At 40.1% G+C, this 27,013-nt stretch overlaps 1 protein-coding gene across 1 annotated transcript in view; it reads right to left on the reverse strand.

Moving 5' to 3' along the window:
* LOC136858613 (uncharacterized) overlaps positions 1-27,013 on the reverse strand; it is a 119,594-nt gene that overhangs the window by 9,721 nt on the left and 82,860 nt on the right. The window contains exon 4 of the mRNA XM_067138309.2: positions 19,142-19,461. Coding sequence (XP_066994410.2) covers positions 19,142-19,461 — 320 coding nt within the window. The remainder of the gene's footprint in view (positions 1-19,141; positions 19,462-27,013) is intronic.

The following is a 27,013-nucleotide window of genomic DNA, read 5'->3' on the forward strand; positions in this document are numbered from 1 at the left end:
ACATACGCATGTCCGAGAAGTCCATCCATATGCTGGTGGAAGTGTTATGCTCTGGGAAGGAATAATGCTGAGATGGCTGGCCCCTCACATTCCCATCTACGTTGCACTGAATGGCCTCCAATACATTTAAGAGGTGCTACAACCATTTGTGTGACCTTTCCAAACTGCATTCGGCGATCATTCATTCTAGCAGATGACAATGCAGAACCTCCACCTCACCATCATGAAACAGTGGAGCGGTATCTCCAAAGACACATCATCTCTCGGATGGATTGATCTGCACAGTCCCCAGACATGACTGCAATTGATCATGAATGGGACATGCTGAAAGTGGCTATTTTAGAGCATCCAAACCCACCCCACAATCTTCAGGAACTTACTGAAGCTGCAATAGAGGAGTGGAATTGTTTGCCCCAAGAAAAACTTGATGACCCTCATTTGAAGCATTTGATACAGGGTGGAAGAACTCATCCATATGCAGGGTGATCATACCCATTACTAAGGACTGCTAGCACCGTGCGATGAAGAGAGTTTTAAAGTGTTGTTGTCTGAACTTGATTTCAGAAGATGCAGTATGTTTTGCTTGTTCGGTATATTTTGTTCAAAATGTTTGATTCAGAGGGAAATATGCTTAATTTGTTAAATACACTAGTGCCCAAAAGTTAAGCATAAGTCATGAGTAAGCAGGGCAACAGGAAATAGACCGCAAATCGCACAACATATGCACCTACCAATCTTACGTGTTCACTCTGTATAGGAAAGGAGTGTTCCCTGTTTTGACTACCGGCGTAACCACAAGGTAAACACAGCCAGTGCCTGCGTCCCATATTCCTTCAGTCGTGTTTGCCCTGTTATAGTGTGTGGAGTGTAGCCTCGTGGTGAACGTGACAACATAATGGCACAACGATGCCATTTGGATTCCGTTTTGCAGGCTAGAATACTCGGCCACCTGGAAGCAGGCCAGACATAGACCGAAGTCGCCATATCCTTGAATGTGCCACAAAGTGACACTTCCAGGCTTTGGAGACGATTTCAAGGCACAGGAGATGTTAATCGTAGGTCAGTAACAGATTGACCAAGGATAACCACCCCACAGAAGGACCAATATCTGGCCTTAACCGCCGTTGAAATCGGAGTGCACCTGCAAGACAATTGTCGGCGGAGCCTGCAGCTGTTTCAGGGGTTGCCGTTTCCCAGCAAACTGTGTACCGGAGCCTCAGAACAGCAGGGCTGTTTGCCCGACATCCAGCGGTGCGCGTCCCGCTCACTCCAGCACAGAGGCGGGCCCGTTTACTGTGGAGCCGTCAACATCAAAACTGGATCACAAATGAATGGAGGCATGTGCTCTTCACAGATGAATCCTGCTTCAGTTTGCAGAACGATTTTCATTGCACAGTAATATGGAGAGAACCGGGTAGCCGATACAACCACAGGAACATCGTAGAACGGGACCAGTATGGTGGTGGTGGTGTCATGGTGTGGAGCGGCATCATGTTGAATGCCGTACGGACCTGCACATCTTCATGGGAGGTCCGAGGAACACTGTTAACGCTCGGAGATACAGGGATGAGGTACTGAGACCACATGTTAAGACTCTTCAGAGGTGCGGTTGGTCCAGACTTCCTCTTAATGGAGGATAATGCCCGACCGCACCGCGCTGCTCTGGTGGATGCATTTCTGGCTGGGGAAAACATTCATCGCATGGACTGGCCAGCGAGGTCTGCGGATCTGAATCCTATAGAACATGCCTGGGATGCATTGAGGAGCCTCCACCAAGGACCCTCCAAGACCCAATTGCCCTTTCGGAGGAATGGGATCGACTGCCACAAGAGACCATCTGACAGAGAGCATGACACGTCGCTGCGAAGCATGTGTGGCCGTTAGGGGTAACCATACACCCTATTAACAGCATATTTTGCTGTGGAAGACATTGCCAAGTTTTGTTAGTTATTGTCAAAGGTGTTCCTTAGCTATCAGAACCTTCCTGACACTGTTTTTTTGGACAAGTTGTGTGACATATGGTGTGTGATTCAGTTTCAGTTTGTTCAGCAATCTGTCTGACATTCCTATCAGGCGATATGGCCACGTTTAGTGATTATGCTTAACTTTTGGACATTAGAGTATTAACTGTAAAACTACCAACTGGTTGACTGTAAGAATCCAATAGAGTCATATCCATGTTATTCCAAATTTTTGTTGAACAGTTTATCTTTGGATTTGGAATAAATGGAGGAAAAGATGAGCCAGGAATGATGTTTCTATCTTAAAATTACACTGTGTGTATGTCCAGTCCTTGTCTTGTTTCTCTATGGGGTCAGGTATGAAGTGAGATGAATCTTTGTAATGTAATTTTAAAGCTTTTCAGGCTGTTGAACACTAATTATAACATCTACAACATTATGACATATAGGTATGTTACTCTAGTGTAAAGGTATGTTATAGTGTTATAATTAGTATTTGATATACTGAAAAGCTTTGAGTTACGTTAACTGAGTTGACATTGAATTCCCTCTATGGGAACTTAGAATTTCCATTTGGAATTGCTAGGCGGGCATTAATTCCATTGTGGAGTTTTATCTCCCGTATGCAGTTATCAGACTGTGCTTATAAATAAGCTTCTGATAAGTTCACCTGCATACACCCCAGCGTCAGTGGGTAGGGTCTGACACATCCCACTCTGAAGAGTCTAGTGTCAGACCTAAGACGAAACGCTGGTTAATAGAGCAAACGCCGGAAAAGCCATCCATCTAATTTTTTATCTGATTATTGAAAAGTATGGCCACCTCCTTAACAAAATGAATCTTTGCAGCAAGTTTTCACGACTGATGCCCTTCCTGATGTCTACCTCACCAGAGGAGTTGATGAGATTAAATGAATGACGTGATATATGACAGGAAGGGACAGAGTGAAACCTAGTGTCGGCACATAGCCTACGCATGTCGAATAACAAGAAGGGGTCTGCTCAAGGCTAAACGTCCCCATTCAACAGACGAATCACCATCAACAGTCATATGCCCTCACTCCATACGAACATAGTGGAGAGATTTGCAACTGAAATGAATCCAGGCTTTTGGCACGCAATCTAGTAATTAAGAATTGTATACCACCATCTCTCTTACCCTGCCAGCCAATATTTACAGGATGAGGAATAAGGGACTGGAATAATTTATCAAGCGAAATGTTCTATTTCGTTCTTCTGGGTTGGACTATGTTGTTGTTCTCTCTACATTCCGTACAGTTTGCCGATGTTTCAAATACATTGCAATACATTGCAGATCCACAACAAATTCAATAGCTGCCTTTGAAAGCAGGAAATCTGTCAGGAATATGTAGGTATCCACATTGTTAGAAGACAATGACATCTACCAACAAAAAACAGGAACATGAAAATGAACAATAGTATTATTTTTTTTTTTGCTAGTTGCTTTACATTGCACCGACACATATAGGTCTTATGGCGACGATGGGACAGGGAAGGGCTAGGAGTGGGAAGGAAGCGGCCGTGGCCTTAATTAAGGTACAGCCCCAGCATTTACCTGGTGTGAAAATGGGAAACCACGGAAAACCATTTTCACGGCTGCTGACAGTGGGGGAAACAAACAATAGTATAAACATAATGACAGCTGTGTTAGAATAATAATAATAATAATAATAATAATAATAATAATAATAATAATAATGGTGATACTGTGCTTCACACATGAATAATATAAATTTGTCCTGAAAAATATCTTGACAGCAAGAGGCCACATAAAACAAATGGGCTGCTGAAACCTATCAGAGAATGTGAACAGTACATAAAGACAGAAAAGAGGAATAGGCTGAGAAGAAATGGATGCAAAAGAACTGGGACTGAAGAGGAGAGGGCATATAAGTCACTAGTGAGACCCTCACCAGATTACCCAAATCAAGAACTGTAAAAGATTCAAAGGAAACCAGCAAGATTTGTTCTGGGTGATTTCTGATAAAAGAGTAGTTATGAAAATGTGCAAACTTTGGGCTGGGAAAACTTGGGAGTAAGGAGACAAGCTCCTTGACTAAGCAGTATGTCCAGAGTTATCTTGGACCATCTGATAGAGAGCATGCCACATTGCTGCGAAGCATGTATGTGTGGCTGTTAGGAGTAACCATACACCCTATTAACAACATATTTTGTTGTGGAAGACATTGCCAAGTTTTGTTAGTTGATGTCAAAGGTGTGCAATGACACTAGGAGACGAATAAGATTGAATGAATTTTTAAAAGTAGGAAAGATCATATGAAGATAAAGATGGAATTCAAGAGGACAAATACAATGACAGCTCATTGTTGGAATAATAATGATAATATTGTGCTTCATACATGAAGTTCTACGGGGCCCGGGTTCGATTCCTGGTACTGCCAGAAATTTAAGAATATCAGGAGGGCTGTTATGTGGTTGGAATGGTACATGCAGCTCACCTCCATTGGGGATGTGCCTGGAAAGAGCTGCATCACCTCAGGATGAGGACACGAGTATACTTTAAGAGGACAAATTGCAACAAATATTCATTAAACTATTTTGCTGTAGCACTAACCACAGTATTTGCTGCCATCTTCAATCATTTTTGTATAAGGTCTACTTTGTTGCTCCTAATATTTTCCTGGATAACCTTTCCCTTTAAAGAAATGTTGCTAATGTAGATTGTGAAAATCTATTTTTAAAATATATTGTTTTTATTGCAATGCTATCTGTTACATTCCATCATCCAATTCTATCTAAACTTGCTACACTGCTAATTTTGTTTCCACTGACTTACACTGAATAGAGACAACACCTATGTTACATCCATGCACTAGGAAATAACACAGAAGATTGGCTACTTTTAAAAGTTGTGAACTTCATGCTTTCAACAATTCATAGATATTCCCATTCCTGGGTCATCAGTCATACCTACTATTGTCAGCATGGGTCAGCTTATTGCTCTCCAAGAACTATTTAAAGTGAAGGTGCATAGTGTTTTTGAAATTGCTTCATCATTGTAATATAAATCACTTAACATTACCAAGATAGGAAACTTACTAAGAGCGTACAAAAATATTGGTCAACAAGGGTTTATTTTTATATCGATCTTAGCTATACAAAGGATCAAATGTGTGTGTATATATACACATCTGGTGGAGAGGACATGGAAAATAGTTTTACTACTTTATTTCTTCCACAGCATTAGAAATGTCACAGTTATGAGGGAGGGATTAAACATATCAGTTAATGTATTAAAGAAAATAATTTTTTGAAGAATATCCAAAAATTACCAATGCATTAGGCATTGGATTTAATTAGAACAGCATTTATATTTCTATGGACATTATTGGGCTTAAGTGATTTTTTTTTTGCCTCACACAGTAAAGGTTCTTGCAACTAATTGTACTTTCCTTTATTTCACACACTATTAGGAGCTGTTGATGTAAAATGGTTATTCACAGTATCCAGAGAATCATTTGCAATATTTTCCACTTTATTACCAATATTATCCCTAAATTCTGAACTCCTCTCCAAAAATCTTTTAAAAAAATATATATTCAAAGTAGTATTATACGAGGGTGAATCAAAAAGTAAGTTACACTTCCAAGTTAGGCCATTTATGAAACCACCTACCCATAGGCAACACGGCTCTGACAACATACAATGCAAGTTAACTTTTCCACATAGTTCCCACGAGACTGCAAACATTTCTTGGAACGGTCAATGAACTTTTTGATTCCACATGCATAGAAATCACCTTCAGCGCTATGTAACCACCTGTAGACAGCTGCTTTCACCTCATCGTTTCGGAATCATCATCCACCAAGATCCTTTTTCAGCTTACCGAACACCTGATAATCTCATGGCACTAAGTCTGGACTGTATGGAGGATGTTGCCATACCTCCCACTTGAATCGCTGCAGCAGTTTGGCCATGTGAGGTGTTGTGTTATTGTGCAACAACATCACACCACCGCTCAATTTTCCCCACCGCTTTTTTCAATTGCCTTGCACAACCAGTTCAACGTTTAACAACACGAAGCCGAGTTGACTGTCGTACCTTTCGGCATAAACTTCACGTGCACTACACTCTCCATGTCAAAGAACACTGTCGCCATTACCTTTCCTGCACGAAGTTAGACCTTTGCCTTCTTTCGTGGTGGTGATGATGTGTGCACCCATTCCATCGATGTTCTCTTTGTTTTGGAGTTGAAGTGATGAACCCACACTTCATCCCATGAAGATTCGCTGCAGAAACTCATTGCCCTCCACAGAATAATTGCAAAAATCCGGTGAAGATTGTAATCTACCCTTGTGAACATTGGTGAGCAGACGTGGGACCCATCCTTGACACAGTTTACGAAATCCAAGGTACTGGTGAAAAATGGAGAACTCATTGCTATATGAAATGTTCAACATGCTGGCAATTTTCTGCAGTGTTATGCGCCAATTCTCTCTAATAATCCCATCAACACGGTCAACATTTGCGATGGTACTGGACGCTGCGAGCCTGCCTTCGCAATTTTCGTCCGTGAGATCCGTGTGTCCAGCATCAAATTGCTTACACCACTTTACAATACCTGGGTGAGAAATTGCACGCTCACCATATACAGCAGTGATTTCATGATGAATATTCGTGCAATTGAGCCATTTAGCACACAGAAATCTGATCACTGCACGTACCTCCAATTTGGAGTGAACATCCAGTTGACGCGCCATTGAGCCTAGCCTGCTCTGCACACACAACACGACGGGATACCACACTAGCCTTCCTATCAGACGTGTCAGCAGTTACAGTAGCTTGATCTGCATTGGCCACAGTCACGACACACAGTGTGCTCCCGCAGCGAGCTAGTGTAACTTACTTTTTGATTCGCCCTTGTATATGTATGTCTTATTTTGGCATTTCTCAAAAGCTGACTTATTCAATTATGCAAAACATTTCCTTTTGAAGTTATCAGTTGCAAGATGTTTTGTTGAGTAAATGGGTACATCTCTCTTGTACATTGTACATTCAGAGTTTACCAACATATTGTTATTGCAGTTCGTAGAAGAGTATGTCTATGAACTAGAACAGCCACCTGTTCAATGAGATTACTTATCTTTTGATATAAGGAAGGGCTCTCAGATAATGTGCTGAAGCACCAATATCACATCACTGGCTAGATTCTCTTGATTAATATTCTTGATATTTCTGCAACTAATGTAATTTAGTTTTAACTTTGGATATATTGAGTAGGTCTGGAATATGACGTCATGTCTGGAAAGTCCAGGTGTACAATGATCATTTGTATATTGTATTACCATGGGTTGTCATAATCAGGAGTGTATAGCCATACAGTGAGTAGATTATTCAGATTTGGTAAGTAATTAGGAGAAAGTTATCAAATTACTCATTCTTTGAAAAAATACTGTTTTCTTCTATATTGCTACTTTTTATAAAACATAACTTTTATTGATAATTTACTTCTTGAAATAAAACTGTAATTCTTACATTTGATGTACATGTTATAGAAGCAGACATAGGAAGAAATTAAGTGATTAAGATAACCCTCACATACATACTACAGCAGAACCAGTAGCTTCACCAGTGCTGCATGAGGTACTTTTCTTACCTCTCCATTATTCCTAAATACATCAAATTTATCCTACAGTATACATCACTGCTGGATGTTCTTAAAATTAAACACAGGTCTTTCTTCAGATGCCCTTGCAGAGTGCCTTTTCAGCAAATGCAAAGAGATACATTGACCTAATAAACATAACGGATTTTCCGCTAAATTTGGCGGAATTAGAAGACTGTTGGTGGAGAAATATATAATTTAGCGGAAAGCGGATTTTTTGGCGTCTAGATTTATTATAGCAGAATTTAGTGTTTTATCCATTTTACTTTTTTTTAAAAAATTTGAACTCCAGTCTGTCTCCGAACTATTCCGTATTTCTTGTCAGGAGCTAGCAGTCACATGAGGAAAACATGTTATTTGGATTTGATGTTATGAGATCATGGTACCATGAATTTGTAATGCGTGGGGAAAGACTGTGTTTACTATTTGTATGGATTTCTGTTGTATTTCTATCGGCAAGTTCTTAGACAATATGTAAATAAATAAGTCATACAAGGCGGCATGTATCTTTACTTCCTTGTCATTAACACAACAGTTTTGGAGCTGAAATGCAGAAAAATTGGAAGCAGAGAAACTGCGAGTCAAATTTATTTCACATGGAATAGGACAAGGATCTTCTTCCTACACTCAGGGAAGAAGACAGCAAGAGTACAAAGGATATTATAACACAGGGCATCAAATGCAGACTGATGCTCTGTAATACGAGCACCATAATGTTGAAATATTTATTCCATAAATTGAGTATAGACTACGACAGCTGCTGTTAAATTTACTTAATATTATGTGTATACCGTATTTACTTGTGTATTAGAACCCCCTTCCCCCCCCCCCCACTTTTACAACCAAAGAAAGTAAAGGGGTCCAATATGTGATAACCTCACTTCTAGGCTATAAATTGTGCATGTAAATATTCTACGGTACACTACTCTCCAACAAACTTATGAACGTATTTGAGTTATACTGGCTATTATCATTGGAAGGCTGTATTTCTAAATGTAAAACGACAATAAATGGTGAAGACGACTTTTAGGCTTACATATAAAGTAAATATAGTCAGTTCAGTAATTCATATCACGCCATTAGTTTCATCTCATTAATTCCTCTGATGAGGTTGATGTCACGAAGGACATACGGTTTACTCAGGTTTACTGTGTGTAGGCCTACTGCTCAACTGAAGACTGCTTTCATTTGAATTATCGTCTTGTGGCAGCAACTTCCCTGTTACCGGCGTCATTCCAAATGACATCATCTTCACTGCCATCTCATCAGTCATGCACTGTAAAAGAGCATTCAAGATCCTGTCTGTTTGAAACTCGGCATGATTAACATGAACACAGGCATGTGAAATGAGAAACCACTAATAATGCAAACATTCTTATATAATAAAAATATTCACAAACAGAAATCAAAAGCAGAACAATAATGAAGCTTGTTTCTCATTTACATTTCTGAACAAGACAGATGGAAGTGAGGAGCCTGGTACAAGTAAGTGGAAGTAATGCCAGGACTTAGCTACAGGCCCTTTGGCCACCAATCCACATTCCCAAGTTAAGAGCCCCTGGGGCTCCTTTTAGTCACCTCTTACAACAGGCAGGGACACCATGGGTGTTATTCTACCGCCGCCATCCAAGGGGGTGGAGAAGTAAGAGATATGGTGTGGTGGCTAATAGGTATCTACCTACAAGAATAAGGGTCTAAGAGAGGGAAGAAATGAACAGAGCTATCAAAAATAATCACAAGGAAAAAAAGTAAACTTGCTTCATAAATACATTTTCTGAATAAATGTATTATTACTGTACAGTGTTCATTTCATGATACGAAATGTGAAAATTCTCCATTGGTAAATGTAGTTCTCTGATGGAATGCTTGCTTTCTCATCTTAATATAAAGAAACCCATCTCCATCTTCTCCAGTTTTACCACCTTAGCAGCCTCTGAAAACTACCACATTTTAAGGGGACTTAACATCTAGGAGATGATATTTTTTTTGGGAGGGAGGAGGAGGGGGGGCAAAATGACACTCAGCCCCTAACAAGAGAACTGTCCATACTGTCATATCGAAATCGACAATGAAAATTTATAGAGGATGAAGGGGTCTATAAGAAAGCAATGTACAAAAATTCAGCTGCCATTTCGATGTATAAAGTCCTGAAATTGATATGGAAATGTCTAATAGAATTGCATGCGTCAGTGTATAGCTCGGCGTGGACAGCCCTGGTGACCAGCTGGAAGCAACCAGGTTACCTTGAGCTTTCTGCGCTAACCAGTTGACACATATTCCTTTGAAAGAGCAGTTATGAATTCGGCTAATATTCTAGAGTATGCCTTATGTTATTTCCATGAAAATGGTTTCACCTCTTCACGTGAAATAACTTCGGAAGAAAGGGAGATAGGTTGACATGTGATCAAACTAATTGGAAATCATCCCATGGGTGCCAGCATCGGCTCGGAGTAGTGTCTGGAGAGAAATAGTGACAGTGAAAGTGATAGTGGAAGAGACACCTCATCTGCATTATACGAAAGGGAAGGCAGCACACCAGTGCCAGGAACAAGATGTGTTGCGGATCCGATTTTGAGCTCCGAGTCTAATTCCTGCCAATCCAGTGAAGAGAAACCGTAGTCACCTAGCAAATCTACTAGTTCAAGCTATGCTTCCAGTCCACAGAAGAAAGTGAAACAAACTTTAGATCTTGCATACAAGAGAAAAACTGTAAATTTATGGTTAAATAAGGGGGAATAAGAAGCGGCTTTCATTAACCACTGTTCGCAAAAGTTGCCGTAAGGTGACATCACTACGACAACTGTACAGGTGGAAGAACCAATTATAATCTACATCAGTAAGTCCCAACGAACACAGGAAATTGATGTATACAAAATTATTTTCTCGCTTCACAGAAGCAAGAAGACTGAAGCGGAATGTATGCGAAAGACCCGTGACTGTGGGCCTTGGAAATTTCCAGAAAGATTTCAATGCGGAGAATTAATTTCAGCGCATGTGCTAGTTGGTTGAGTCATTTTAAGAAAAAGTACAGAATAAAAAGTAGAAAAATTACAAAAGTTGTATCCCGTACATATCTGCAAGAAGAAGACTAAAAAGATAAAGTTGCAAAGAAATTTGTGGAAGCAGCTACAGAGCTATTTTTAGACTACACCTCCTCAATATACAGTACTGATCAGAGTGGTTTCGTGCACAAAATGAAAGCGAAAGAACTCTATCGTTTGTTGGTGAGGAACATAGAGAAACAGTTGTTCAATGAGTTAGTGTACTCACCCATTCGTACACAATTATGCCTACAATTAGTATGGCCGGTACTCTCTTCCCAAAATTATTCACTGTACTACAGGAGGCAACTGGAACTTTCAGCCTGAGAGTTTCCAAAGAAATGTTTCATGCCAGAAATATAACAGCCAAAAAACCAGGGAAAACTGGGGGGAGGGAATTATTGGTTTAAAGAATCCTTCTTCCCATTTGCGGAAGAGAAGTGTTTGCTACTGCTAGATTCCTGGATAGCTGTCTTGAAGACATTCCTCCAGGCAACAGTATATAAATTCTCCAGATTCCTCCCGGGACTACAGGGAAAATACAGCCCTTGGACAAGTTTTTCTTCCGGCAATGGAAGGCTTTGTATCGTTGCGTAACAGACATTGTGCCGACTTTTAAAGACTTTCAGTTTGATGTTTATCAGAAAAACAGCATACTGAAAAAGCAGTCCTTAATTCATTTTCAATTTTCTTCCCCACGGTTCAAGGACATGAATAAATATTCATGGTTCAAAACCAATTATACAATGGAGAGACCTCCCGAGTTTGAAGTGTCTGCAAAATATTGCCTTTAACAAGAAAACTGTGAAAAATATGGCCTCAAAGTGCATATTCGATGTGCATGGTGCCAAAAATATTTATTTTTATCATGGGATTAACGCACCTCACTTATGTTTCATATTCATTCCGTAACAATAAAGTGATCTTGGTGCGTGGCAGCCTGCCAGTTCATTCTCTCTTTCTCCAGCAGGACTGCAACTCCACTCCGCTGTGCGCCGCGCAAGCCAGCAAGGGTTGTCCAGTAAGCTGCGTTGTCACATGGATTTTGTATCAAGATTTTGAAACCTTCCAGTTCGAAATGGCAGCTAAATTTTTGTACATCATCTATTTATGGGTCTCCTTATGGTCTCTGCGAAATTTCATTGTCGATTTTGATATGACAGTATGGACAGTTACCATGTAAAATCATTTGGGGAGGGGGGCAGAAAATGCCTTGCCCCCACAAAGATGGTCTCGGATATTCCCAGTCGGTATAAGTGTAGTAGAAGCCACTCCTTCTGAATAAAGCCATGCTGTAGAAAGCGTGCTAAACCACCAGCTGATAACTAGCGCATGTTGAGAGTTGTACTTCCGAATGGAATATATAGTGACTGGAAGCATTCTTTGGATAACTGCGGCTGTTGAAAGCCAGACCCTTAAATTTAAGTATATTTCATGCTTGTTCTGTACATTTATCACATCAGGATTTACCTAAAAAGCTGTAAATGAGATGAGAGAGACTGCATTGTTTAAGTTAGGTATGCTATCAAGTGTCCGGATAGTGCCAGAAGTTCCACGATGGAGAGAATAAAAATACATAACAGGAAAGTTTGCCACATTTATGGATATCTAGAGGTGTGATGGTAATGCGTTTTAATATAATAATGTACAATTCCGTAGGTTTGTTGTCTCCATTTTTTTCATTAACGCATAGTAGGTTTTGTTTGGCATCTCTGAAAATCGTTAAAAGTGGAGACATAAAATCACTATTATTATTATTATTATTATTATTATTTATGGTTCATGATGTGGGTTACTGTAGTCATGTCCTAGTTCGTGAACCATGGGCAACGGCTGAGTGGCCTAGTAAGTAGTCCTAAGAGTTGGGATACCAGTTGCTACAGAATGCGAACGGGCATCTCGGACATATTCTGAGTCATAGCACTCTTTATGCTCAGGCAGCTAGGACTAAACAATCCAATGGTGGTCTCTAACCCATTACAGGAGAGATCCTTCACCTGGATAGCATTCTGCTTCATGAATTTACCGAGCGCAGAACATTTTAAGCAAGCCTTGGACCTATGGGAGTAACTGAGTCCCGCTCACATTTCACAGGCACGGGACTCCTTGGAAACAACTTGGCAAACAAAGTGGAATTCAATGGGAAGTGATCAATATTATTGGGGCTTATGGAAGAAAGTAGAACTAGCTGAGTCAGCAAAGAGAATGCATCTGGATGTGCTAGGAGTAAGTGATATTTGGGTAAGGGTCAACAGCAAGGATAGGACAGTGCTAATGGGCGGTTTCAATGCAAGAGTTGGAAATAGAACTGAAGGATACAAAAAAGGGTGATTGGTAAAGGTGGGGAAGATGTGGAAGAAATAGGAGATTATAAAGTGTACTTGACAGTTGTTAAAAAGGGAAGGGCAAAGTGTGGAGTAGGGCTGTTCATCAGGAATACTATTGCATGCAACACAGTTTCTGTTAAGCACGTAAATGAACGAAAGATGTAGGTAGATTTGGCAACTGGAGACATTAGGATGAGAATTGTCTCAGTGTATTCACCATGTGAGGGTCCAGATGAGGATGAATTTGACAAGTTTTATGAAGCACTGAATCACATCGTAGTCAGGGTCAACAGCAAGGATAGAACAGTGCTAATGGGCGGTTTCAATGCGAGAGTTGGAAATAGAACTGAAGGATACAAAAAAGGGTGATTGGTAAATGTGGGGAAGATGTGGAAGCTAATAGGAATGGGAAGCATTTACTAGACTTCTGTGCTAGTATGGGTTTACCAGGTCCATAATAGACCATATCTTAAGCGACTTCGAATTCAACAAATCTGTTAGAAAAGTATGGGTTTTTCGGGGACCTGACCTGTAGTGAACTAACTATCTCTAGGCCTAAGACAGTGAAAGTGAAATCTGATTGCAAATGAATAAGGGCAGAAAAACTCCAGGATGATGAAATTAGAAGTACATGGATATGATTAGTGAGAAGTTTTGAACATTGGACAGTAAGCAGATTCAGTTTACATAGAAAGAGAATGGGTGGCATGGAGGGATGCTGCAGTAGAAACAACAAGGGAATGTCTAGGAACAACTGTGTGTAAAGATGGGGAAAAAAGAACACTATGGTGGAATGATGAAGTGAGAGCAGCTTGTAAACGTAAAAAGAAGGCTTATCAGAAATGCCTCCAAACAAGGGCAGGTGCAGACAAGGAATTGCACGTAGATGAAACAGAGCAAAACTAATTGATGAATCCAAAAAGAAGTCGTGGGAGGATCTTGGTAATAACCTGGAAAACCTAGGTCAAGCATCAGAGAAACCTTTCTGGACAGTAACAAAGAATCATAGGAAGGGAGGGAAAAATGAAATGAACAGTGTTTTGTGTAATTCAGGTGAACTTATAACAGATCGCAGGGAAACATTGGACAGGTGGAAGGAATATTTTGAAAATCTTCTCAACGTAATAGGAAATCTTGCTGGTGGTGTCACGAACAATCGAGCTCATGGGGAGGAGAAAAATTATGTTGGTGAAATTACACTTGAGGAAATGGAAAGGATGGTAAATAAAATCCACTGTCATAAACCAGAAGGAATAGATGAAATCAGACCTCAAATGGTGAAGTGTAGTAGGAAGGCAGGTTTGAAATGGCTTTATAGAGTAGTAAGATTAGCATGGAGTGTTGGTAAGTTACCTTCAGATTGGACAAAGGCAGTAATTGCACCTATCCATAAGCAAGGGAACAGGAAGGATTGCAACAACTATTGAGGTATCTCAGTGATTAGTATACCAGGCAAAGTATTCACTGACATCTTTGAAGGGAGTGGTTGAGAGGGAGTTGGATGAAAACCAGTGTGGTTTCAGACCACAAAGGGGCTGTCAGGATTAGATTTTCAGTATGCGCCAGGTAACAGAAAAATGCTACAAGAGGATTAGACAGTTGCGTTTATGTTTCGTAGATTTTAAAGAAAGCATGACAGGGTACCGAGGGAAAAGATGTTTGCCATTCTGGGGGACTATGGAATTAAAGGTAGATTATTAAAATCAATCAAAGGCATTCAAGTTGACAATTGACTGGAGTGAGAATTGACGGCACGAGTTCTTGGTTCAGGACATTTACAGGGGTTAGACACAGCTGTAATCTTTCACCTTTATTGTTCGTCGTTTACATGGATCATCTGCTGAAAGGTATAAAGTGGCAGGGAGGGATTCAGTTAGGTGGAAATGTAGTAAGCAGGCTGGCCTATGCTGACGAGTTGGTCTTAATGGCAAATCGTGCCGAATGTCTGCAGTCCAATACCTCAGAGCTTGAAAATAGGTGCAATGAGTATGGTATGAAAATTAGCCTTTTGAAGACTAAACTGATGTCAGTAGGTAAGAAATTCAACAGAACTGAATGTCAGATTGGTGATGCAAAGCTGGAATATGTAGATAATTTCAAGTATTTGGGCTGTGTGTTCTCCGAGGATGGTAATATAGTGAGATTGTATCAAGCTGCAGTAAAGCTAATGCAGTGAGTTCGCAGTTGCGATCAACAGTATTCTAAATACAATGTATGGTACAAGTGTTACTTTTTTAATATCCACCTATTCAATACAAAGAGATCTTTTTTAGAATTAAATATTATTATAAAATGTTAAGGGACATGTTTCGCCCATATTAAAGGCATCATCAACCTCAAACCTGCATGGTGAAAAATCAGGATCCTGATTGTTCTTACAAGTCGTAAAAAGAGGATTGATGTAGGTAATTCTTTTCTCTTCAATTCCAACTGACGTGGAAAACTGCACATTGTATGCCTGTGTCTTAATGTTGGTTGTTTCAGGTTCCTCACTTTTATCTATCGTATCCAACCTCTCTCAGTCAACTTTTGTTCTTTTCAGATCCCAACAGTATTAGAGAATTTGTAGGCATCAATTTTTGGTAAAGAGACGAAGTCTCTCATAGTGCATGGCACTGCCGGTGGCTCCAAGTAACCTACGCAGTGGCCTCCACGGTATGCACTAGCCAGCGTCTTGGTAGGTGTGCTAGGTACCAACTGATGAGCCCAACCCACCACATGAGGGCAAAACGCTGGCAACCAGGAATGAGTTAGCTGGAAAGTTTATAATGTCCAATAACGGATCATTTATATTGGTATTATAAATTTACTTATTTGGGACAAATATTTCAGATTCCCTATGGGAATCAACATCTATATCAAAGGAATAGTGTAACGAAAATGTTGCAAACTTTAGGCTGGGGAGACTTAGGAATAAGGAGGAGAGATGCTCGACTATGTGGTATGTCTTTAGGCATAAATATCTCAAGGATAATGTGGTATGTTTCGAGCTGTCAGTAGAGAGATGAATAAGGTTGAGTGGAACTTTTAAAAGTTAGAATTCATTAGGACAAATTGGGAGTAAGGGGTTGGAATAAATTATCAAGGGAAATGTACAATACTTTTCCAAGGTCTTTGAAAATGTTTAAGAAAAGGCTGGATAAACAACTGACAGGGAATATGCTACCTGGGCAACAGCCCTAAATGCAGGTCATTGATGATTGACTGATTTGGTAACTCTTTTCTCTTCAATTCCAACTGATGTGGAAAACTGCACATTGTATGCCTGCGTCTTAATGTTGGTTGTTTCAGGTTTCTCACTTTCATCTATCCTATCCAATCTCTCACAGTCAACTTTTGTTCTTTTCAGATCCGAACAGTATTAGAGAATTTGGGACCTAGGGAGTCTTTCATTTTCATGCCTTTTGTGACCCATGTTTTTCTTTGACCAATGCCTTCATTTTTCGAAGTGTTGATTCCTTCCATTTTCCTGCTGATTAGTATTAACAAAGGACGGTTGCCCAGTTGTACTTCCCCTTAAAACAATAATCAATCAATACTGATCTGCATTTAGGGCAGGTGGCAGATTCCCTATCTGTTGCTTTCCTAGCCTTTTCCGAAATGATTTCAAAGAAATTGGAAATTTATTGAACATCTCCCTTGGTAAGTTATTCCAATCCCTAACTCCCCTTCCTATCAATGAATATTTGCCCCCGTTTGTCCTCTTGAATTCCAACTTTATCTTCTTATTGTGATCTTTCCTACTTTTATAGACGCCATTCAAACCTATTCGTCTACTAATGTCATTCCACGCCATCTCTCCGCTGACAGCTCGGAACATACCACTTAGTCGAGCAGCTCCTCTTCTTTCTCTCAATTCTTCCCAACCCAAACATTGCAACATTTTTGTAACGCTACTCTTTTGTCGGAAATCACCCAGAACAAATCGAGCTGCTTTTCTTTGGATTTTTTCCAGTTCTTGAATCAGGTAATCCTGGTGAGGGTCCCATACACTGGAACCATACTCTAGTTGGGGTCTTACCAGAGACTTATATGCCCTCTCCTTTACATCTTTACTACAACCCCTAAACACCCTCATAACCATGTGCAGAGATCGGTACCCTTTATTTACAATCCCATTTATGTGATTACCCCAGTGAAGATCTTTCCTTATATTAACACCTAGATACTTACAATGATCCCCAAAAGGAACTTTCACCCCATCAACGCAGTAATTAAAACTGAGAGGACTTTTCCTATTTGTGAAACTCACAACCTGACTTTTAACCCCGTTTATCAACATACCATTGCCTGCTGTCCATCTCACAATATTTTCGAGGTCACGTTGCAGTTGCTCACAATCTTGTAACTTATTTATCACTCTATAGAGAATAACATCATCCGCAAAAAGCCTTACCTCCGATTCCACTCCTTTACTCATATCATTTATATATATAAGAAAACATAAAGGTCCGATAACACTGCCCTGAGGAACTCCCCTCTCAACTATTACAGGGTCATACAAAGCTTCACCTACTCTAACTCTCTGAGATCTATTTTCTAGAAATATAGCAAGCCATTCAGTCACTCTTTTGTCTAATCCAATTGCACTCATTTTTGCCAGTAGTCTCCCATGATCCACCCTATCAAATGCTTTAGACATGTCAATCGCGATACAGTCCATTTGACCTCCAGAATCCAAGATATCTGCTATATCTTGCTGGAATCCTACAAGTTGAGCTTCAGTGGAATAACCTTTCCTAAAACCGAATTGCCTTCTATCGAACCAGTTATTAATTTCACAAACATGTCTAATATAATCAGAAAGAATGCCTTCCCAAAGCTTACATACAATGCATGTCAAACTTACTGGCCTGTAATTTTCAGCTTTATGTCTATCACCCTTTCCTTTATACACAGGGGCTACTATAGCAACTCTCCATTCATCTGGTATAGCTCCTTCGGCCAAACAATAATCAAATAAGTACTTCAGATATGGTACTATATCCCAACCCGTTGTCTTTAGTATATCCCCAGAAATCTGATCAATTCCAGCCGCTTTTCTAGTTTTCAACTTTTGTATCTTATTGTAAATGTCATTGTTATCATATGTAAATTTTATTACTTCTTTGGCCTTAGTCTCTTCCTCTATCTCGACATTATCCTTGTAACCAACAATCTTTACATCACAACTACAACTCTTAATGTTGGTACGCTTCTTCACATTCAGACCCAAAGTAATTTCTTTTATCAACAATGATATGGCATAGGCCTATGCTGTTTAAAAGGGTAAAATCAGACTAAAATATGCAATAACCAAAACAGGAAATTTGATGATCTTTTATAAAGTAAGATTATTGGTTATAGGAAGGAGATTCCCAAGACTTCTAACAGCTAATATAATCAAGCAGAAACCAAGAAATGATGGAAAAAATAAAAGAGAAGAACCTGGCACTAGTAACTGGAAAGTACGCCAGACTCAGCTGATGACCTTTTACTGTTATACACATCTCAGATGTTGTAAGACATATCATGGTACCAGTATAATGTCCATGGAATGTATGTTTACTTGGTCGTATGATTCCTGGCACACTAGAATCTACAGAAACACTGGAAGGGAGACGACTACTACTACAACCCACAATTTCTGAACTAAAGTTCTCTTTATTCTGACTTTTCAAGGCTTATTTCCTATTTTAAGATAATGACTCTCGCTACATTTGGAAAGCCTTTTAAATCTGAATTCCCAATAGGCTAATTGAATAAACGACATGACAAAATTAAATAAGGGAAGTTTAGAAGGTTTACTAGACAAACAACTGGCAACTGGAATGGGAGAAATTATACATAAATTGACACAAAAAAAAAAATTTGGCTAAACAATATTGTAAAGCTACAGAAAATCTGACATAGGGCAGGTTGAAAAGAGGGAGAGATTTCAAAACATGCAAATACGCCCAAGTAGGTTGTGGACATGCATATTTTGTTCATGCTTCATTCAAAACTGAAGATGCGAAAGAAAAAATAAATCGAAAACAACAGCTACCGAATACTCTCGTTCACAGACTTTTGTACAAAACGAGCTAAGTTACTTCAGTTAACGAACGAGCTATAGCTAAAAGCATGCCATTTCTACTCAGCACATCGAATTCAGACCTTTAAAGGCATTCAAGAATTTGACACTTACCAAGTTCCTAACGCCCTTAGAACGCGAACACCATCGTCAAACCCCATCCCATCATCTGGTATAACGAAAGTAGATTCAGGGTTAGGTTTGTTTACAAAGTGTTCGCCCGGCTGAGCGACCTGCGGCACTTTCAAGGTTGTGGGATATTGTACACCATTCTGACCTGAGTGGCAGTTCCCCACATTCTTTTCATGATCTCTGTCAGCCTTGTCATCTTCATTCTTAATATGAACGGCAGGAACTTGTGTCATATGCTGTGGCAAAGCTTCCGCATATGCCACTTTCTGGGCTTCATTCATCTTTTCTGTCTTCACCCCCACCTGGTAAACAAGTAATATAAACCCCCTTTGTTTTATTTTTCTTTAAATTTTAGTCATATGCCGCTAAGCTATAGCTATTATCTACATGCCGGTAACCCTTCAACATCAACCGTGAAAAGGCCATAATTTTTCCCTTACTTAACTCTAAAACGACACGTAAAAGTATATCAAGTATTCTACTTTCACACCGATACAAACAAAACATGAGGAAATATTTCCAACAGGAAAAATCTACTAAGCACAAATTTCAGTTTCAGTAGCGACAGACGCTTGACAGAAATCAATACTACTATCGATGATTGAATATACAGCTCACACGTGGTGGAATAGCGGTAAGCATTTAGTGAATGCAAGAACGAAATAAAATATATTCTGTGAAAACAATACAAACAGACTCTACAATGATAAATCAGACAATAATTCACAGACTGAAATTATTTTAAGAGCGCTCCTCACCTAAGCATTCGAATCGATAACTATCGAATCGGGCACTCCCGCACAATATACGGTAGATTGGCTAACTGGAGAGTGAAGAACGTTCTCACGAAGAGAGAGAGAGATTAGTACCCGGACTCGCACACCCAATCGCTCACTATAACGATGGACTGACGGATGCACGCGGTTAAATCCAACACCAATGAAACAATACAATCGAGACTCTCTGGGCTGTCATTTAATTGAATGTACACAACCGTAGCTTATACGAAATATAGGTAAACTATCTGGTACCGGTATTTTAAAAGTCATTGCAAGGAAATACTGTATACCAACGTACCCTGTGCAGCAGTTTGTGACCTAATAGGAGGGAGGTGAGCACAGCGAGACCCTGGGTTCGATTCTTGGCTGGTTGTTTGTGTTCATCTCAACACACACCTCTTCATCTACACTCAACATACCACACTTCCAACCACCACATACAGTCGGAACAGTAAATATAATCCTCCACATAGGGTTGGTGTCACAAAAGGCATCCTGCTGTAAAACTAAGCCAAATCCTAAGAAAATGAGAGAAAGGTCAAAAAGAAGAGAGGTTAAACGATAAGGATGGTTACTTTCCATTACCATACTTCTATTATCATTTGTCCAGTATTCTTAGTTTTTCACCACCTGTGTTCATCTTAAATCACAGTTGAAAAAAATTAGGGGAACATGTTTTGTAATGTCTGGTACAATGCTAAAAAGAGAAAAATGTTCCACCTTTTCAATACAATAACACTGTTGCACGAATCAATGTAGCAACATATTTAATTTATTAAGGGACCGGTTAAAAAAATGATGCAGTATAGTTCAAGATCAGCAAGAGTGCTCAAGAACCTCAACATGAACTTCTATTTTTTATTCAAGAAAAGTGTCATAAGTGTTACAATTGTGTTGACTTCTTGCCATTTTTGTGTAGGCTGATGACATGGACAGATGTCAAAACCGGTCCCTTAATAAATTAAATATGTTGCTACATTGATTCGTGCAACAGTGTTATTGTATTGAAAAGGTGGAACATTTTTCTCTCTTTAGCATTGTAACTATTAGTTCAATACGGATCAGTGATGAAGTTTTTAACTTTAAATGTCTGGTATATGAATGTTAATTTGGTAAATGAGGTTCCACGTACAGAATACCTCGAGACCTTAGCTACTCAGAGTTGTGTTCACAAAATACTACTCTCCAACTCCGAGTAAACTCAGAGTTCACTCTATCTGCTCACAAAAGTAAAGAGTTAACTCTACAAGCTGTTCAGAAAATGCATGAGTTAACTCAGAGTATACTCTCTTTACTCCGCATAAATAGATGGGTAGATTTAACTCGACGTGCGCAGTAATGCATCCATTGGTGACAGTGAAAAATATTTAAATGTGGGTATATTGACATGGCAATGAATTCAGATTATTTTGTAGTTGTTGACAAAGAAGGGCATTGTGTATTGAATAAAGGAGGAGATATTTTAGTTTAAAACAGGAAAAATAGTTACCAATTTTAATAATCGGCGGAAGTAACATGATTGAATTTTTATAAGAATACCCAAGTTGTGAATGATCAGGTGATTTATTAACCTCAACTTTCTAAGATTTCCTTTGTAAATGTATAATACATAGGCCTAACTTTTTTATTTGAGATGACCTTCTGAATGAGGCCATTTAATTATATGATCAGAAATACCACACAGTACATTTATAACTCTCACAAAACGGATCTATACGAATCAGATGCTAAGAGCCAAATTACAACCAGAAGTTGCTTTCATGGGTCTTGCAATGGTCTTCCTCGTTCCCCGATTTTGGATTTAGAAAGATTAGGGCTAATGAGTCTCAGTAGATGTTCAAATGCTGATCCCAGCAATTGGATGTGTTGTTTAAATTCAGTTTCATTGTACTGGTAGTTGTTAACAACATAATCTTCACAGCTAGTTGTCCTAAATGGCTTAACGTGCACCAGTGCGGAGCCGATGTATTGGCATTCATCATCAATGTAATCAGATTGTTGCTACGAGATAAAGCAATAACGAATACTGTTTTAAGGCACAACTTGGTGAGGAAAGTAGTAACAACTCATAGACCATGATGCTATGAAGAAATTCACCTGGAAATTAGACATTAAATTCATCACAAATGAGGTTATGGTAAAACAAATAACCTTCCTTAATTGATTAGCAATATTCTGCTACTCTATACTCACTCCAAGCGTTCACGGAATACCGTTACTCAGAGTTAACCTTACTAGTAACTCCGTGATACTCTACTCAGAGTCTATTTTGTGAACGCAGCCCTGTCAAATCAAAGTTATACTCCATCTGTAGGCGTAGCCATACATTAAACTAACAGGTGACCCCTCAAAAAAAAAAAAAGAGAGAGAGAGAATAGTGGTGCATCCGTGTCTCCTTGTGAGCTACACAGACTACTGCGGCCATTTGATCACGTTGAATGATTCATGGTGTGGATTACTGTAGTCACGTCCTAGTTCGTGAACCATGCACAACGGCTGAGTGGCCTAGTAAGTGGTCCTGAGTGTCGGGATAATAGTTGCTATGGAATGGGAGTGGGCATCTCGGATAATATATTCTGAGTCATGGCCCTCCTTGTGCTGAAGCGGCTAGGACTATAGACCATCACCCGTTACAGGAAAGATCCTCACTTGGACTACATGTAAGTAGGGTAGCATCCTGCTTCATGAATTTACTGAGCTCAGAACAATTTAAGCAAGCCTTGGACCTATGGGAGTAATGGAGTCCCACTCCCATTTGACAGGCGAGGGACTCCTTGGAAACAACTTGGCAAATAAAATAGAATTCGATGGGGAGCTATCAATATTAATGGAGCTTATGAAAGGAAGAAAGTAGAAATGACTGAGTCAGCAAAGAGGATGCATCTGGATGTGCTAGGAGTAAGTGATATTCGGGTAAGGGGAGATAACGAGGAAGAGATAGGAGATTATAAAGTGTACTCGATGGGTGTTAGAAAGGGAAGGGCAGAGTATGGGGTAGGGCTGTTTATCAGGAATACCATTGCACGCAACATAGTTTCTGTTAGGCACGTAAATGAGCGAATGATGTGGGTAGACTTGGCAATTGGAGGAATGAGGACGAGAACTGTCTCAGTGTATTCACCATGTGAGGGTGCAGATGAGAATGAAGTTGACAAGTTTTATGAAGCATTGAGTGACATCGTGGTCAGGTTCAACAGCAAGGATAGAATAGTGCTAATGGGCGATTTCAATGCGAGAGTTGAAAATAGAACTGAAGGATACAAAAGTGTGATTGGTAAATGTGGGGAAGATATGGCAGCTAATGGAAATGGGAAGCATTTGCTGGACTTCTGTGCTAGTATGGGTTTAGCAGTTACAAATACATTCTTCAAGCATAAGGCTATTCACCGCTACAAATGGGAGGGTAGGGGTACCAGATCCATAATACATTATATCTTAACCGACTTCAACTTCAGGAAATCTGTTAGGAATGTACAGGTTTTTCGATGATACAGACCACTAACTGATCTGTAGCGAACTAAGTATCTCTAGGCCTAGGGTAGAGAAAGTGAAATCTATCTGCAAACGAATAAGGATAGAAAATCTCCAGGACGAGGAAATTAGACGGAAGTACATGGATATGATTAGAGAGAAGTTTCGAACAGTAGAGAGTAAGCAGGTTCAGTATATAGAAAGAGAATGGGTGGCATACAGGCATGCTGTATTAGAAACAGTAAGGGAATGCCTAGGAACAACCTGTTTGTAAAGATGGGAAAAGGCGAACGTCTTGGTGGAATGGTGAAGTGAGAGCAGCATGTAAACGTAAAAGGAAGGCTTATCAGAATTGGCTCCAAGCGAGAGCCAAGGCAGACAGGGATTTGTACGTAGATGAAAGAAACAGAGCGAAACAAATAGTTGTTGAATGCGAAAAGAAGTCATGGGAAGATTTTGGTAATGACCTGGAAAGGGTAGGTCAAGCAGCAGAGAAATCTGTCTGGACAGTAATAAAGAATCTTAGGAAGCGATGGAAAAAAGGAAATGAACATTGTTTTGAGTAATTCAGGTGAACTCATAATAGATTCCAGGAAATCACTGGACAGATGGAGGGAATATTTTGAACATCTTCTCAACGTAAAAAGAAACCTTCCTGGTGGTGTTGCGAACAGCCAAGCTAATAGGGAGGAGGATAATGATGTTGGTGAAATTACGCTTGAGGGAGTGGAAAGGATGGTAAATAAACTCCACTGTCATAAAGCAGCAGGAATAGATGAAATTAGATCTGAAATGGTGAAGTATAGTGGGTAGGCAGGGATGAAATGGCTTCATAGAGTAGTAAGATTAGCACCGAGTATTGGTAAGGTACCTTCGAATTGGACAAAAGCAGAAATTGCACCTATCTATAAGCAAGGGAACAGGAAGGACTGCAACAACTATCGACGTATCTCATTGATTAGTATAACAGGCAAAGTATTCACTGGCATCTTGGAAGGGAGGGTGCGATCAGTAGTTGAGAGGAAGTTGGATGAAAACCAGTGTGGTTTCAGAGCACAGAGGGGCTGTCAGGAACAGATTTTCAGTATGTGCCAGGTAATTGAAATATGCTCTGAGAGGAATACGCATTAGTGTTTATGTCAGATTAAAATTAGATGTATGGCTTTTCAGGCGTTTGCTCTATTAACCAGCATTTCGTCTTAGGTCTGACACTAGACTCGTCAGAGTGGAACGTGTCAGACCCTACCCAGTGATGCTGGGGTGTATGCAGGTGAACTCATCAGAAGCCTATTTATGTGGCACAGTCTGATAACTATTTATGAGGCACAGTCTGATAACTGTGCCTCATAAATAGGCTTCTGATAAGTTCACCTGCATACACCCCAGCATCAGTGGGTAGGGTCTGACACATCCCACTCTGACGAGTCTAGTGTCAGACCTAAGACGAAATGCTGGTTAATAGAGCAAACGCCTGAAAAGCCATACATCTAATTTTGATCTGATTTTTGATATGCTCTATTGGTGGAAAAATATCTAATTCCTTCCATGGGAATTTAGAATTTCCATTTAGTGTTTATTTCGTAGATCTAGAGAAAGCATATGACAGGGTACCGAGGGAAAAGATGTTCGCCATACTGGAGGACTATGGAATTAAAGGTAGATTATTAAAATCAATCAAAGGCACTTATGTTGACAATTGGGCTTGAGTGAGAATTGATGGTAGAATGAGTTCTTGGTTCAGGGTACTTACAGGGGTTAGACAAGGCTGTAAACTTTCACCTTTGTTGTTCGTAGTTTACATGGATCATCTGATGACAGGTATAAAATGGCAGGGAGGGATTCAGTTAGGTGGAAATTTAGTAAGCAGTCTGGCCTATGCTGACGACTTGGTCTTGATGGCAGACTGTGCTGAAAGCCTTCAGTCAAATATCTTGGAACTTGAAATTAGATGCAATGTGTATGGTATGAAAATTAGCCTTTCAAAGACTAAATTGATGTCAGTAGATAAGGAAGTCAACAGAACTGAATGTCCGATTGGTGATACAAAGCTAGAACAGGTCGATAATTTCAAGTATTTAGGTTGTGTGTTCTCCCAGGATGGTAATATGGTAAGTGAGATTGAATCAAGGTCTAGTAAAGCTAATGCAGTGAGCTCGCAGTTGTAATCAGCAGTATTCTGTAAGAAGAAAGTCAGCTCCCAGACGAAACTATCTTTACATTAGTCTGTTTCTTGACCAACTTTGCTTTACGGGAGCGAAAGCTGGGTGGACTCAGGTTATCTTAGTCATAAGTTAGAAGTAACAGACATGAAAGTAGTGACAATGATTGCTGATACAAACAGGTGGGAACAATAGCAGGAGGATACTCGGAATGAGAAGATAAGGACTAGTTTAGGAATGAACTCGATGGATGAAGCTGTACGCATAAACTGGCTGCGGTGGTGGGGTCATGTGAGGCGAATGGAGAAGGATAGGTTACCTAGGAGAATAATGGACTCTGTTATGGAGGGTAAGAGAAGTAGTGGGAGACCAAGACGACGATGGTTAGACTCAGTTTCTAACAATTTAAAGATAAGAGTTATAGAACTAAATGAGGCCATAGCACTAGTTGCAAATAGAGGATTGTGGCGACGTTTAGTAAATTCACAGAGGCTTGCAGACTGAATGCTGAAAAGTACAACAGTCTATAATGTATGTATGTATGTATGTATGTATGTATGTACGTACGTACGTACGTAAACCAGCACATCCCATGAAACATCTTAACGAGGTTCAAGTCACAAGGGCTGTCACTTTGATTCAGGAAGGATGGACTTTTCAGCGTGTTGCTGTGGATCTCAACGTCTCTCCGTCAGTTATTCAACGCTTGTGGAATCGCTACAATGAGACAGGCCAGTTCACGGGGAGGGTTGGAGAAGGTCGTGAACGCGTGACAACCCCACAGGATGACCAATATCTGACCATCTGTATGTTGTGGTGTCGTTCAGCAACTGCCAGAGAACTGCAACAAGACCTCAGGAGGGTCACTGGAGTCACGGTGTCTGACCAGACAGTAAGGAACAGGTTAAGAGAAGTGTCATTACAACTCAGACATTCTGTTAGAGTGCCCCGTTTAACACAGCAACAACGCGCAGTTCGCCTTCTGTTTGCCCGTACCCACGTCAACTGGCAACTTCGCCAATGGAGACCTGTGTTGTTCATAGACGAGTTCAGATTTCCCCTGACACAGCGTGATGGACGTCAACGTGTATTGAGACGTCGTGGTGAGCAGTATGTGCCAAATGTTGACCAGGAAAGCGAACAAATTGGACAAGGTTCTGTGATGGTGTGGGGTGGCATCAGTATTGATGGCCATACAGATCTTATCGTCGTCCGTGGTAATCCTATCGCTGCGGGGCCTATCAATCAGATACTGCTACAGCATATGTTGGTTGCTGCATACAGTGTTGGCCCTGAATTCATACTCATGCATGACAATGCCAGGGCTCATGTAGCGCGCATCACCAGAGCTGTCTTGCGAGAACTGGACATTCAAGAGATGGAATGGCCAGCAGTGAGTCCCGACCTTAATCTCATCGAGCATGTGTGGGATAGGCTTGACCTAA

Source organism: Anabrus simplex, chromosome 1, assembly GCF_040414725.1.
Source record: "Anabrus simplex isolate iqAnaSimp1 chromosome 1, ASM4041472v1, whole genome shotgun sequence".
NCBI lineage: Eukaryota > Metazoa > Arthropoda > Insecta > Orthoptera > Tettigoniidae > Anabrus > Anabrus simplex.